General features: G+C 23.9%; 2 protein-coding genes across 6 annotated transcripts; one reads left to right on the top strand and one right to left on the bottom strand.

Moving 5' to 3' along the window:
• Positions 1 to 1,346: 1,346 nt before the first annotated feature.
• Positions 1,347 to 9,409, top strand: LOC122712278 (clavesin-2-like). Of its 4 annotated transcripts, XM_043931798.1 has the most exons (7): positions 4,739 to 5,006; positions 6,258 to 6,452; positions 7,002 to 7,206; positions 7,378 to 7,501; positions 7,620 to 7,832; positions 8,440 to 9,097; positions 9,164 to 9,409. In XM_043931798.1, exons 2-7 carry the CDS (start codon positions 6,293 to 6,295, stop codon positions 9,166 to 9,168), a joined length of 1,365 nt encoding a protein of 454 aa, XP_043787733.1. In that variant the 5' UTR covers positions 4,739 to 5,006; positions 6,258 to 6,292; the 3' UTR covers positions 9,169 to 9,409. The 4 variants fall into 4 exon arrangements, with proteins under 4 accessions (XP_043787732.1, XP_043787733.1, XP_043787731.1 ...); XM_043931797.1 differs by lacking the exon at positions 4,739 to 5,006 and adding an exon at positions 1,347 to 1,487 and having other exon boundaries at positions 8,440 to 9,409; XM_043931796.1 differs by having other exon boundaries at positions 4,739 to 5,002; positions 8,440 to 9,409.
• An 851-nt stretch (positions 9,410 to 10,260) lies between these two features.
• On the bottom strand, positions 10,261 to 15,815 carry LOC122712247 (fatty-acid amide hydrolase 2-B). Of its 2 annotated transcripts, XM_043931730.1 has the most exons (8): positions 15,573 to 15,815; positions 14,879 to 14,975; positions 13,415 to 13,625; positions 12,977 to 13,180; positions 12,347 to 12,874; positions 11,865 to 12,254; positions 11,188 to 11,370; positions 10,261 to 11,086 (listed from the first exon to the last, which is right to left on the bottom strand). In XM_043931730.1, the coding sequence occupies exons 3-8, from the start codon at positions 13,619 to 13,621 to the stop codon at positions 10,988 to 10,990; spliced, it is 1,611 nt and encodes a 536-aa protein (XP_043787665.1). In that variant the 5' UTR covers positions 13,622 to 13,625; positions 14,879 to 14,975; positions 15,573 to 15,815; the 3' UTR covers positions 10,261 to 10,987. The 2 variants fall into 2 exon arrangements, with proteins under 2 accessions (XP_043787665.1, XP_043787663.1); XM_043931728.1 differs by lacking the exon at positions 14,879 to 14,975.
• Between the last annotated feature and the right edge of the window lie 175 nt (positions 15,816 to 15,990).

The raw sequence follows: 15,990 nt of genomic DNA, 5'->3' as shown, positions 1-15,990 counted from the left end.
AATATATAATTTACATTTACATAAGATTATAATTCTAATATTTAAAAATTGGATCGAAAAATTTATTATTTGTTTTAGATTTTTTATCAATAAACATATATTTAAATAAAGAAAACAATAAATCAAAATCATTTTTTATACACTTTTTACACTTTTATATACTTAAATTTTGCATTTGAAAGAAGGACAGAGATAGGATAAAAATATAAGAATCAATGCCATTTTCAGAATACTGAAAATAAAACTAATATACAAACAAATAATTAGAGGATAGAATGATAGAGTAAGAATTAACAGGTAGAGTAAGATTATTAGCGTCCTCTCTTGAGTATCAAAGATATTGCTTCAAATAATTATATTTCTAAAACTATTCAAGAGATGGTGTTGATCCAAAATTCTTATCTTATATTATTCTGTTTCTGAAAAAATGTCTTTAAAAAATGATGCTGAAAATCAATTTTTATTTTATCTTTCTTCTTTTATTTATTTTTCTATTATTTGCTTTCTTTATTTATACTTGCTCTTAATGCGGCCACAAATAAAAATATAAAATGTCGATTAAACATATTTTTATTATTTTTTTTCAAAATTAGAATTGATATAAAAGATTTAGATATTAAATTTTTTACAATATATTTTTAGGATGATGATTTCGTAAAACATATTATAATACATAATCCAAGTATTTATTACAAGATATCGCTCGGCAACAATTATTTAAACAAATAAAAATCTAGGTCGATAACAAAGAAAAAGTTTTGAAGTATTCTATTAAAAAATTTTATATTTTAAAATAAATTATATGAAAACATTTAATAAAATGACAGATAAATTGTAAATAATATGCATAATAATATTTTTAAAAATTTTTTAAAAATATTTTATTGAATAATTTCAAAATAAAAATTTTTTCTAATTCTCATTAATAGCATCTTTTTAAGAAATAATATGAAATTTTTCCAATTATTTGTTTTAAAATAGTTGATATAAATATAATTATATATAAAATATAATATTTCTATATATACTTAAAATATTTTATACTACAAATGTATATAATATGTATTGTATTTTTTTAATTTGTAATTTTATATTGAATATTTCAATTTTTCAACAATTAATAATGTTACAATATTATTCTGAACCGTATCGGTAAGGTTGAAAATGACATTAAAATGATAAGATTCTAGTACTTCCGAGGTATGGAACAAAAAAATGCATTGAATGTTAGATCTATTCTGTATTTAGTCTGTGCTAATAGTTTCGAACAAACAGTTTCGCGCCGAAGCTGTAATATTTACTTTGGTTTATATAAAAATATTATTTTTTATATTTTATATTTCAAAAAATTACTCATATATTACTCATATATCTTGCATATAAATGTTAACATATTTTTTTATTCATTTGATGCAGTCAGATTAAGTTCTATTGAATTTAACGTGGTTAAATTATAAGAAACTATACTATTGACGTACTATAAACAGGTAACTATGTATTATAAATACTTATAGTTTTAGAAGTAGAAAATTCGGAAGTAAAAAATATATCTTTTTTTATGCTTTCTATTATAGCACAATTCAATTTTAAATTTTTAATAATTCAAAAAAATTTATTTTGATTTTTGCTAATAATTTTTAACTTTTTCAAATTTTAAAATTGCATTGAATTATACATAGTTAAATTTTTTTTTATTATTTGAGGAAAACTGTATAACTTTTGACATCAATTAGTAAGTCTGAATTATCTAATAGGTAATAATCCAGATTTTCTGTCTTATGATTCCATGACGTAATTATAGTCTTTTTTTTTATTTCATTTATTATTGTATTGAATTGATTTGTTATTTTTCTTCAACCAAAAAAAATTGTTTAATAATTCTATATTTTGATATATTATATATACTCATATAAAATAAAATCATTATTTATAATATAATATAAAAATTAATATCTTTTAATACAAAAATTTTTTATATTATAAATAAATTTTTAATATTAAAATAATTTTCAAATTATTTCAAAGTAATTTTGTTAAAATTAGACATTAATGTTATATATAATGCATTAAAATATCAAAATCTCGAGAAATTAGGCCACGTTTTACAACGCCAAAAGAAACCGGTAATTTCTATCTTCTTCTTTACTATAGTTCTACCGTTATGTTGCGTAATATATGGCGGTGTTATCCGAACAGATCTGTTTTCGTCCTTCGAGTGCAGACAAGCACACAGTGCACCGCAAAAAAAATCAGTATATGTGTCATAATTTTAAAATCATTTATTAAATAGATTTTGCAATGGTCCATTGAAATATAATTATCTGTTTAATTATTAATTTAAAAATTTGATGGATTATCAAATATCATGGATTATATGTTATTCATGTTCATAAATTTTTATCAATATTAAGGATAAAACAATAAGTTTATAAAAAATTAATTGTTATTTTTTATATTGATAATTTTACTTTCAATTTAGAAAAAAAACAGATTTATAGAATGTGTGTTGTATTTTGAATATATATTCTATTTATATACTTAAGTGATCTTAAAGTTGAATGCTATTAGGAACTCTTTCAAGCGTGAGTAAATCGTTTTGAGTATTGAACTTAATTGAATATGGCATTTGATATATCGAATTTCTAAACTCTATTTAACAATTTATACTCTTTTAACATCTATATAATTATATAATTTTATATAATATAATATTCTCAATTTATATTGAATCACATTAAATAACAGGTAATATATAATATAATCATAATATTTTTCTAATTATTCATATTTTTGTAAGAAATATATTTAAAATGATTATTTACATTTTTATATAATATTTAAAAATTCACGCTTTTTTTCACATTTAATTATAAATTGAATATTGTAACACAATTTTTTCATAACCTTAGATTGTGTTTGATCTAAAGTATAATATCATTGGTTGTCGTCCTTGACAGAATCGATCGGTGAAAGAATTGAATGGTTTCGCGCCATAAAACAAAATCTTCCTTTATCGGATATATACTAATCATTCTACCAAATATGTTGCTAAAGGGCGTTCCGTACTAATATTTTTTATATGCATATTTTTTTTTTTAATATGAATTCTTATATTAAGTATACTTTATAATTACCAATTATTGATCATTGTAAATATTATTATGATGTAATTTGTAATTTCGCACTTTTAAATTATGACTCATTGCGATAACCACATAGTTTGAAGAGTGGAAATTTGTTTATTTTATGAGATTATAAAAATTGTTGCTTTATATTGTTGCTATATCGTAATAAATAATGATTTCATAATATCTATCTTATAGCAAAATATTTATAAAGAGCAAAATGATTGGACAAATGTTTACAACAGAAGATATTTTACATAAGTACATGATGCTATAAATTATTCCAGGTGTGAACTGTGACTTGTAATTTTGCAATATTAATATGAAATTGTTTTTTTATTTTTAAAATAAGATACTTATTTTTTTTACAAGATTTAATTTTTTTTCGTAATAATTGCATGCATCAAGAATAAATTTCTGAAATATATTTGACTAGATCGATAAAAACTAAAGACAAGACATTTATTCAATTAATATTTTTCAAGTCAATAACCAATCTTAAACACAGATGTGTAATAAGAAAATAGATTTATCTTTAAAATTTGTAATATTGTCTGCTGATAAATAAGTTTTAAATTATTAAAATTATTTTTCAATTATTGCATTCTACATTCAAAATAATAATTAAAAATTAAATTTTATTATTGATAATAAAGAAACTTTATAATTATAAAAGTATATTAGAACTTCTTTATTTATATAAAGATGCATCATTAGATTTTTTTATTAAAAAATATAGAATTATTTATTTTTATTTTTCCATTTGTGTTTTCTACATATTTTATTTGTCGTTCACATTTTTTGGAGAACGGTTTTACTTGATAGCGCAACAAGAACGATCAGTGAGTCAGCCGTACTGGTAACCGGCTTCGTCCGTCTTTCTCTCTATCTTTTTTACTGCAACTTTCGCGATCGTCCTTTTTCTTCCTTGTTAATATTTGGTCTCTCCCCCGCGTGTTACTTTTTTCTTTTCTATTTCTGTTCATTCCTCTCTAGCTTTTCACTCTTTTTTTTTCTCCTATTCAATTTTAGCACAGGTTATTTTTTTTTTTTTTTGGCTATATCAGTCTTTTTTATATTTGATTGTACCAACTTATTTTTGTTTCTCTTTAACTTCTCGTACCTTTATTTTTTTTATTTTATTTCAACGAAATAGTAATGGATACTATTATTTTTTTTATGATTTCTTTTTATTAATTATATTCTATATAAATTTCACTTAAATCGAACATTTAAAATTTATATTGTTAGAAAAAAAACATAATTATAAATGAATATAAAAAATATAAAAATTTTAAGAATATTGAATATCCTAGATAATATCCTAAGATATTTTGTCGAAATATAATATTTGATTTATTAAAGATAATAAAAAATTAAACTATTTTGGATCTTTAAGTTTCTATGAAACTTAAGTCGCGCATTTGAACCGATCTGATGCGTCTTAAATCCATCGTTATACCGCAGGCAATTCTTTTCCTTCTTTCTCCAATCCTGCAAACTTCTCTCCTTGAGAGTCTCACTCACACCTTTGTTTCTCAATGCTCTAACACTTTCGAGCGAATCGCAACAGGCGACTTCATTGCGCACCGTTCGCTCGTGACCGTTCGAGCAACGAGGTTTCGATGTACAAGTTTTTTGTCTCTCTTATTTACAAATTTAAATTAAATATATATTTTTGATATCATGATAAATTAATCTTGGAGTATTTTTAAAATAATTCATAACAAAATATAATTTTTTTCTTTGCGGAAATCACAATTGAAATTTTGTGTAACAGTGAATAATTTTAATAGTGATAAGACAACAGTTGTAAAACAACATAAAAGGAGTGTGATTTTTATTAGTGTTTTTAAAAATTTTTAAAAATATTTTACGTATGTAAGTTCTTAGAAGAAAAATATAGTTTATGATTTATAACATTTTTGTTTATCGAATCACGATTTTTATTATGGCTGAATACATTTGTTCTACAATATTATAATTCTTTTAATAATATAGTTTATACGAATTTAACATATGGCTTCCAGAAAAATGTCATATGACAAAATGGTGTACATGAGTATATAGTATCAAGTACATTATGCCAAAAACAATACTATGTTCAATGCAATCTATAACGATAACCTTAACGATGCTGTATGAGTTCCTTTGAATTTCTTCGGTTTTACTATTAATGAATTCTTATATTTAATTACAATTTGCTCAATAATTAATAAGTGCAGTGTAATTAAAATAATTTTGTTTCCAATAGATTATAACGAGTTATAAAAAATTTGTATTTTTATTTCGATAAAATGATAAAAAAAAATTTAACATATTCAATATCTTTTTCTATCTATAATAAAGATATTTATTGACATGTATGTTTTAAAGTTTATCTAAAATATTATATTGAATGTGATTATTTGTTAAAAAAATGAATTATATTTTGAAAAAAATAGATTCATAATGACAGATTCTTATTATAAACTGTAAATCTGAAATGAGTAATCGTTCATAAACGATTTCACAAAATATATAATATAAGATTATATACATTTTATGAAATATAAATATAAGATTAAAGTAAAAGTCCTGATAAATAGTTATGCAACCTAATCTCAGTTAATGTGCGAGATATATTGTCTCTCAATGATGCTTCTCCTAGAAATGAGTCATTCTTATTGTAGCAAATTCTTGTTTGATATCTTGCTAATTAATTACTCATAATTCATTTTTTTAATTCAATTCAATTCATTGTACAAAGAATGATAATATGAAGAAAGTTTAAGGAAAAAATAAAACATTGAATATCTGATATTATTAATATTAACTGATTATTTTTATTAAAGATTATAGAAATAAATATTATATGTATTATAGAAATAAATTTCGTTTATAAAATATTTCATTTATTTTGAGGGAGTGTCTGTTTTACTTTCTTGATTTGCAGAATACTTCATATATCATTATCTATTACTATTATCGATATATATTATATTTTATATTTATTTTTATATCTTGAAATATATTTTTTGATTTATGAGATATATTGCAAATATTCATATATCGATAAGATTTAAATTTTATCTAAAATTAATGAAATACAATAATTTTTTTTTTCAATTTAATTATAATTAATTACTTTAGATTTGTGGTGAAGCAGAAAAAAAAAGATTTGCAAAATGTCTGAGTATTGTGAATACATGTGGGATACTACAAGAGGTCATATGAGTTCGGCTCTTGCACGGAGTATTTATGAAGAGGAAGCTAGATTTGACAAACGTGACAAGAAACTGGCCATTAAGACTGTTCGAGCAATATTACGTGAAATGCCGGATGTAGGTAAGAATTTGTAACAGTTGAAATTTTCATCATTATTCGTAGTTGCTTATCAAAATTTTTGATAAAAATTAATAAATTGATGATGCGATATTAATATATCAAGAATAATTTATGTTATTTCATAAAAGTATATATATATATATATATTTATATATATTCTTTACAATATATTTTTATGAAATAACATAAATTATTATTTATATATTTATATATATTTATATATTTTATATATTTATTATATAGAAAAATATATATATATATATATATATATATAATCTATTTGAATGTTTATAATTCTTTTAGAGATTCATACATCAAAAAATTCTTTATATAATTAAATTCATTATAATTATTATTGTTTTAAACATTTCATTCAACTTGTTTCGTTAACAATAGTAAATTAATGATTCTGTTTCGTACAAATGAATTAAGCTTCGGCTAGATTGATTCGTTTTCCACACATCGATTCTCGAATTTCCGGATCGAGCGGCTTCCTGCCACTTTGTTTTTCACGTGAAGCATTACAATGACCCGTCTCTTTGCTCCTAGACTTGAAGCATTGCACGGATGAATATATTACGCGTTTCCTGTTGGCCCGGAAATATCGCACAGAACAAGCTGCTGCCCTGATAGCTGCTTATCAAGCGCAAGTAGCACATCGACAGGATATCTTCGGTAATCTCACGGCTAGAGATCCAGCCTTACAACGCGCACTTCGAGCGGGAATACCAGGTGTACTTCCTGCACGCGATAGGTATCAATTTAAAATTTATTTTGTTCTATTTAACAAATCCTAGAACTTTTTTTTATCTAAATTAATATTTATAAGAAATTAGTGTTTTTGAATAATTTTTAAGAATAATAATCTATTCCTTTATTAATTTTTTTTACTTCTGTACTTATACATTTTTAAATTAATTTTTAGAAAAGGAAGATGCGTACTTGTTATTTTAGCTTCACAATGGGATCCGATCGCAGTACCGGCATTATCAGTTCAACGAGCTATTTTTTTAGTTCTAGAAATACTTATACAAGATCCAAGAAATCAGGTACAATGTATGATTAATTTTATAAATTTATATTACATTTGAAGAAATGCAAAATGAAATTATTTAAACATTAAATATTTTTTAATCTATAATTTTGAATGTTTCATTACTTTTATAGCAATCTGGTTTCGTGGCAGTGGTAGATTGGAGCGGATTCTCTTTACGACAGGGCGGTGCCTTAGGTGCAGCGGCATTACGAAACCTAATAGCTGCTCTTCGGGGACGATTTCCGGCTAGATTCAAAGCTATACATTTCTTATCAGCACCGCTTTACGTTCAAGCTACATTGGCTCTTGTAAAACCTTTCTTAGACGAAAAAACTCGAAATAAGGTAAAAGAAATTGCTGAAAATTAAAATATTTAAAAATAATTTAATTATAGCGATTTATTATGATTTATGTTATGATAAAAAATAATTAAAAATTGATTAAAAAAATCTTTAATAATAACATAATAATTTTGATTTGTAATATAATCATTAACATATCAAAAATGATTAAAACATGATTATCGTCGAAATAATTTAATTGAATTACGTCAATTAAAATATTTTATAAATTATATATATATATATATATATATATATATATAATACATATACAATAACATAAAATATAATAACAATATACAATACTTTATAAAATATAATTTCTCATTGCGATAATTGTATATATAATCACTTGAACAGAAATTATAGTATTACATTGAGCTTTTAGATATCGGAAATTAAATATTGACCAGAAGATAATAACAATTCTAAATTATCTGAAATCGGATATTTACATAAAACAAATATATAATTTCGTTTAAGAAATATTTTTTTTTTAATTCCAAAGAATTTCAGTATATTATCTCCCAAAAATAATTCTTTAAGAATAAAATTAATTTTTTTTTTATGAAATTTATGATATTAAAGTATATCTATTTAATATTTTCAGATCTATTTACATGGAAACAATTTGAGCACACTACATGAACACCTGCCCACTGATATTTTACCAGCAGAACTAGGTGGCACAGGACCTGCATTTAATCCAGGATTATGGGCTGAACCAGTTATTCATTCGGCAATGAAAGAAGCTGAACTGGCTGCGATAAAGAAAGAAAAAGAACAGGCTGAAAATGTAGAGCAATTTTGCGATAAAACATTCGAATCCGGAAACATAGAGAGTCACAAAAGAAATGAGGCAGACTCTATAAAATCGAACAATGGTATAAATAGAGAAAATGGAAGGCGATTTTTCAATCCCTTCAGTAATTCTACAAAAAATCAGACCTCAAAGAAAACCGAAGGAACAAACGTAGAACTGAATCTAATTAATCGCACTAATGGATATGCGGAAAGAAAAGAAAATAATAAAATGATAAAGGAAGATGAGAATTCTTATTTTAAGAATAAAGATAAACTGTTAAGCAATGATAATATAAATTATTTTGATGATAAAACAGAACAGTATAAAGATGCAAAGGATAATTTATTAAAATCTCAATCTGAAAAAAATTTAAATGAATACGAAATCTCAAATAGGCCTGACAGTGACGATAGTAAGGATAATTCATTGGATAATAGATCGGAGAATGCATTAATTGATTCAGGTAAAATCGAAACTTTTTCAGAAGAAACAAATCTCATAACGTAATATTAGTTTTCTCGATTTCTAGGCTAAAACAAATTAATGAAATATTACGTAAAAAGTCTTGGCATTTTGATCTTATAATTAATCAAATTGTCGCGCTAGGCTTAGATCTAGAATTAGATCGGTAAAATTTAGTACTTGCATTCTGTAAGTTTTAAGAAATATATTGTGATATATGTCATTTTAATAAGTATATGAACATTAATGAGGCTTTTATCTCTTTTTATAAATATAAGATTTTACAATAATTGGAACCAATATATTATTTGGATATTAGAAAATTGAAAAATTAAGTTACTAAATTCTGATTTTTTATTTATTAATTTTTATTATAAGATATACATTTTTTTTATAAAAACTTTTAATTATTATTATTATTACTATTACTATTATTATTATTATTATTATTATTATATGTTATTATTTTGTTAAAGTGTTAAAAAAAATACATACATGCTACATATTTATAACAAAAGTAAAATGAACATTGCTAGAAATTTATGTTCCTCTTTCTATTTATCTAATAGACATATTTACATATAATTTTAAATAATTTATAACAAGTATTTACATTGCGAATTTAAATTTATGATATATTTATCTGCGTAATGTTTTCAATCGACTTTTGTCATTATTCATGAAACACACATAAGCAAAAAATATTGTTGCACATATGAAATTCATATAAATATTACATATCTTTTAAAAGTATTTGTACAACGATTGTTAGAATTGTAAATATGTATTAAATTATTATTTATTGATAACAAAAAAGAAAAGTTTTATCATAAAATCAAAGATCTCTCATTTCGTATTACATACTCAAAAAAGCGTATTATGTACTTAGAATTTTAAGTGTGATAGAAATTGCGTCATAGATATTTTTTTAGTTCTCTTAATAATGTATTTTTAAATAAAATAATATTTTAATATTCCGATTATTTTCCTTAATTTTATTTTATAATAAGAACAATATTATTATAATAAAAATTCAAATTTACAATTATCATTATAAATCAATAAATTATAAAATGGAAAATTTTAATTTATTATAAAAATTGTATATTATTTTTTTTTTTATATATATAATCAGTCATTGGTAAAAGAAAAATTATGATAGAATAATAGAATAAAAATTTATTTGTTTAGTATAAAATATATATGTATACGACATTAACATTAATACACATTATAAACATAAAATTTTTAATACTTTTATCACATTACCGAAAGCACCCTACTACCATGTACATAATTCGTTTTTCTTTTTCTATCATTCATTCATTCGTTCTCTCTCTCTCTCTCTCTCTCTCTCTCTCTCTCTCTCTCTCTCTCTCTCTCTCTCAATTCGTATGAAAATAGAAAATCCTATGTAGAGATCTATAATGAGGTATATAAAAAACGGTAATTAAATACAGTGTAGTAGTTTACTTATGTACAAATATTATTACTTCTTTCAACATGATTTTTGTTAGAAAAATGAATTTTTTAACATCAATTTATAAATACAAATATACGCATATTTCAATATATATATCCAATATATATATATATGTATATATACGTATAATTCACGCATTTAACAAAATTTAGTTCATAATCGATTATGAATCGATACGAAAATTTTTATATTTATCATATTACGTATATACGTATAATCAGTTCCTTTTCAATTCTTTCTAAAATATTTAAAACGTCAATATCTATTTTTTGAATATGAGTTTGTACTTTTCTTCCTGGTATGAATTAATCAGGTATAGTTTTCGAAAAATAATAATGGCAGAGTATGGTAAAAAAAAAATTTATGTACCATATTACGCATTAAATTATTGTCCAAAGAATAAATATATCAAGCTACGATAACCGGAGGTACCCAGCCTCCAAAACCTCGTTCTAATTCTTCAGCAACAGCTATAGTTAAACGATCTTGATGTAGGCCACCAACAATCTATAATGAATATAATTTATATTAAAATTCTTATTTTAATAAATATAATGAATAAATTAATAAATAAATTTCTAGTTTATTAATATTGTGAAACATCATACCTGTATACCGATAGGAAGTCCTTGTTTATTTAAACCTAAGGGGCAAGCAGTAGCAGGCAAGCCCAATACATTAATAATAGCAGTATATGAAAAGTTGAATGCTTTTACCAGCGGTTCATGATGTAATGGCGCTGCAGTTGGATGTGTTGGAAATAGAAATACACCGTCTTCACCTAAAATATCCTATTAAAAAAATATTAGATTAAAATATATAATATTTAAGAAAAAGGAAAAAAATTTGAATATTTATGGGTGCATGCTGCAATTTCAATCACTTGTTTTCTTGCCTCGTTAGCGCAACTACAAGGTCAAAAGAGATTTAAAAAAATAATAGAGCTCTTTGCTATTCGAATGGAAAAAAATTTCATTCTACATGCAGAGCAATATTTTTTTACTACTTATTAGAAATAACTCGTGATACCGTAAAATACAGACTAGTATTCTGACCAGTTTGCACGATACGACTCGAGAAAGATATTATGTCCATTTTAATAAAGAGTATTGTTCCGCAATGCAATAGTAAGAAAAGAAGACGAAGAAGGTAGGAGCCAATTCCAATCCTGATGAGTTATATTACAAGTACTTATCAATGTATATAATATTGCATCAACAGTTTGTTAGACATCATTTTTATAGTTTATAAATATAAATAATTATTGATAATTATGAGATTATACCTGAAATTCTCGATAAAGTTCTCTACTTTCTTGTATCAGTTTAGTGTGTTGGTCGCTTCCATGCTTCACCGCAAATCTTTCAAATGTAGCAGTAAGAAGAGCTATTAATGTATGATTACTCATGAATATTGTCCATTTCAAAAATTCCCACCATAAGTTTATATGACCATTTCTATTTGATAATTCATATGTGAAATCTTTCTCATCTTTACAACTCATATTTGCCATCCATAATGCAGTACTCTTTTTTAATTTTCTAATATTGAGTTTAGTCACTTTGACTTTATAAGCTTTTTCTAGATATCGAATCACTTTCCTCATTGCTTCTTTTATTTCTAGTTCAACTGGAGATGTTAAGAGTTGACCACCGTCGTCTTCCATATAATAGAACTAAATTAAAATAAATTAAAATAAATACTTATATATTATTCATACAATTATTCATACAATTATTCATAACAATTTAAGCAAACGATTTATACCTTGAGTTTCGAGATATCTACTTTTTCATTTAAACGTAATATATCCGCATTTTTATCTGCCAGAATTTTTAAAATAGGCGATAAATCTTGTGCATATCTGCACATAGGACCAATTGCGAGTAACCGTTTTTGATCTTCGCTTTGTGCACTCGGATATTGACCATCATTTGAAACTATTCCTGTAGAAGGTTTATGTCCGAAAATTCCATTGAAATAGCTCGGTATACGAATAGATCCACCAATATCCGATCCTATTCCTAATGGTGAACCAGCTGCTGCTTGTATACAACCTTCACCACCAGAGGATCCACCAACAATATGTCTAGTATTATAAGGATTTTTTGTAGTTCCATATAAACAATTGGAAGTTTCCCACCACATGGCTAATTCTGACACATTTGTGGTTGCTAGAGGGATAGCTCCAGCATCTCTCATTAATCTGATCACTTCTGCATCATATTTGGAAACAATATTCTTACGAACAGTTAAACCAGCTGTTTGTTTCATGTTAGCAACTCCAATGCAATCCTAAAAGATAGAAAAAATTTAAGTTATATATATTAATATTTATAAGATGTTATTATAAGATATATTTGTCATATTTTATAAAATATAATAAATAAAAATTACTTTTGTAGTAAAAGGCACACCAAAGAAAGGTTTCTTTTCAGCTAATACTTGAGGAGATGGAGCATTCTGAGATTTCAAAAGTTCATCACATATTTTTGCTTCTTTGAGAGCATCCTCAAAGCGATCTTCCACCATACAATTTAACACTGGCTGAATTTCTTTTATCCTATCTATGTAAGATTGTACTATTTCTTCTGACATTAACTGCAAATATAAATTTTAATGCATAAATATTTATTAATACATATAAATAATAAATAATAATAAATATAAATTGTAATTAGTTTTAATTTCAATATATTATTTTAGAAATATTTATAATTTATTTTATTATCTATAATAATAATTTACAAGATCTATAATAATAGTTATCTATAATAATAGTTATCAGATTTAATTTTTTTAAATTTAATTATTAGAAGATAAAATCAAATTTACCTGTCTATTTCGAATTTTAAAAGCTAAAGTAGTTGCACTGTGTAAAAGTATTAAATCCTTTATAGGTGGTTGAGATTCTGCAGGACCTTTTAAAAATGCAATAAACATGTATATCATTCTGGCTATGAATTCAATTAGCCGATGAATTGCATTCAATACTTGTCTTTGAGTCTTCATTTTATTTTGATTTTTGTGTTTAGTTGACATTTATCTACAAAAAATTAAATATTATCTGAATTATTATATTCTAATAAATATAATTTAAATTGAATATTGAACAAAAAAAAAAAATTAAAAAAGAATAAAGAAAGATATGAAATTAATACATATAAAACAAAAAATTAATTATTATACATAATTATATATATTGTAACATTATATTGTAACATAATTTTTTTATGATGAATTTATATATATTAAAGATACATATATTTTTAAATTAATCATTAATATATTTATACCTAGAGAGGAATAGAAAAATATATTAAAAATAATATATAATATATTATTTTATAATATATTTTATATATATATAATATATATATATTTATATATATATATATATTAAAATATATATATATTATATTTTATAATATATAATAAACAAAATTTAAATAAACAAAATTTATATCAGAAAATCATTTTTAAATCATTTTTAAAAATAACAAATTCTGTTATTTTTTTTCTTTTAATCAGTTTTGAAAATTAATTTACATTTGTTTTTTTGTTTCTTCTATGTAATGAATTTTATAAACAAAGAGAAAAAATTGAAAATAGAAATAAGATATAAATCATAATTTATATTTATGTATTTCGTACATAATTAACAATAATAGTTACTGTACAAATTGATATAATAATCAACGTAAGTATATTTTTTATCGCTCGACAGTATGCTCATGTTTCAAAATACAACATGATTATTTCTAAGTAATACAAAATTTGTTCATAATACTTGCACTTGACGCACCAAAAATGTAAAGTATAAAACTTTAGATATAAAATTTTCGAAGAACTCAAAGAGATGCTATTATTAATTTTTGAAGAAAAAAACAAAGAAATTTTTACGAATGAATTTTATGGATTTTATATTAATAAAAAATCAAGAGACTTATTATAAATTATACGTTTATAAACGTTTTCTTTTTAATTATAATGTTTAATAGTTATTGAAAAAGATTAGTATATTTTGTTAATATTATTCGTAACAGTATGAATTAATGATTCTGAATCAATTATAATTCCATATGAATCAATTATATTCTATAATTATATTCTATAATATAATTAATTAATTTTAATAGAATTATTAAATTTCACGAAACTGAAGAGCAACTTGCATTATAATAAAGAACATCTTGCAATTACATACTATAGAATCCATATTAATCGATTGAATCATTTGAGTTGTTATCTTTTTCTATGTTTATGTATCACTTTGTTAATGTCGATTAATGAACTGACCTTGTGTAACAAATTATCTCACTGTGTCAATTTGCCGCGTAGGTTTTTATGGGAAACGCCGGTCGGTTTATCGATTAATCGGGCGTACTACGAGCGTCTGGACAGACGAACATTAATGTACACAGGAGTCACAGTCACATTTAAATAAATTCTTTTGAAGTATATGAATACCGACAGCGTAACAATTTTAGCACGCTGTCAGACTAATAATGATGTAATTGAGATGTTACGCATCAAGGCTACCAGTTACCAAACCATAAGAGTTTGACAGTGTTCGTCGAGCCGGAAATTAATTCACTCCGCATTTCAGGCGATTGATTACGATTGAATGTTTTTTACCGGTTGAAAGTTCTTAGTTTTGAAGTCATTCGCGCGTTTGCAAAGAAAAGATTTTGATTCATTAATAAATAACATTCGAAAAATTAGATATATTGTTAATCGCGATGATTTATTAAACGAGTTCATTTAATGGGCACGGTCAATCGACTAGAGTCACGAAGTTACTCACATAACGGTGATTGAATGTCTAGACGTTTCAACGATAAATTTATGATTGAAAAACAAATTTTAAATATATATATGAAACAATTCAGAATTTTTCAGACATTAATCGTATATAATAAGTTATAATATTATGTATAGAACACTGGTTAATATTTGAATAAATAGAAAGCATAACAAATAATATACTTACAATTATATTTTCATGAATCAGCTAGAAGAACAAGCTGGATTAATAAATAATTCGATATCATATGATACTTCACTAAAAAAAAACCGATTTAAGTCACAATTTGTCGAAAGCACAATGTTGCGCGTAATACGATGTTGCTTTTTCCGACACACGTAGTCGACTGACAACGCTTACACCTTCACCGGTTCCAACTATATAAGATTCGCGCAATCGCTATAGTTGCTTGCCGGCCTGGGACTTATAACCTTTTATGCCGGAAAGATGTTTAATAGGGATGGGCTATAAGATGGCTGCCAGGTAGCGGGAAGGAAATCTTTATGATAACAATAATTCTGATAAATTTATCAGATTAGATAAATCTTATTAAACATTTTGATAAACATACAAAACAAATATTTTGATAAATTTAATTTATTTT

Source organism: Apis laboriosa, unplaced genomic scaffold (genome assembly GCF_014066325.1).
Source record: "Apis laboriosa isolate Shangri-la unplaced genomic scaffold, ASM1406632v1 scaffold1_cov151, whole genome shotgun sequence".
NCBI classification, from domain to species: Eukaryota; Metazoa; Arthropoda; class Insecta; order Hymenoptera; family Apidae; genus Apis; species Apis laboriosa.
This window is presented reverse-complemented; position numbering and strand designations above follow the sequence as displayed.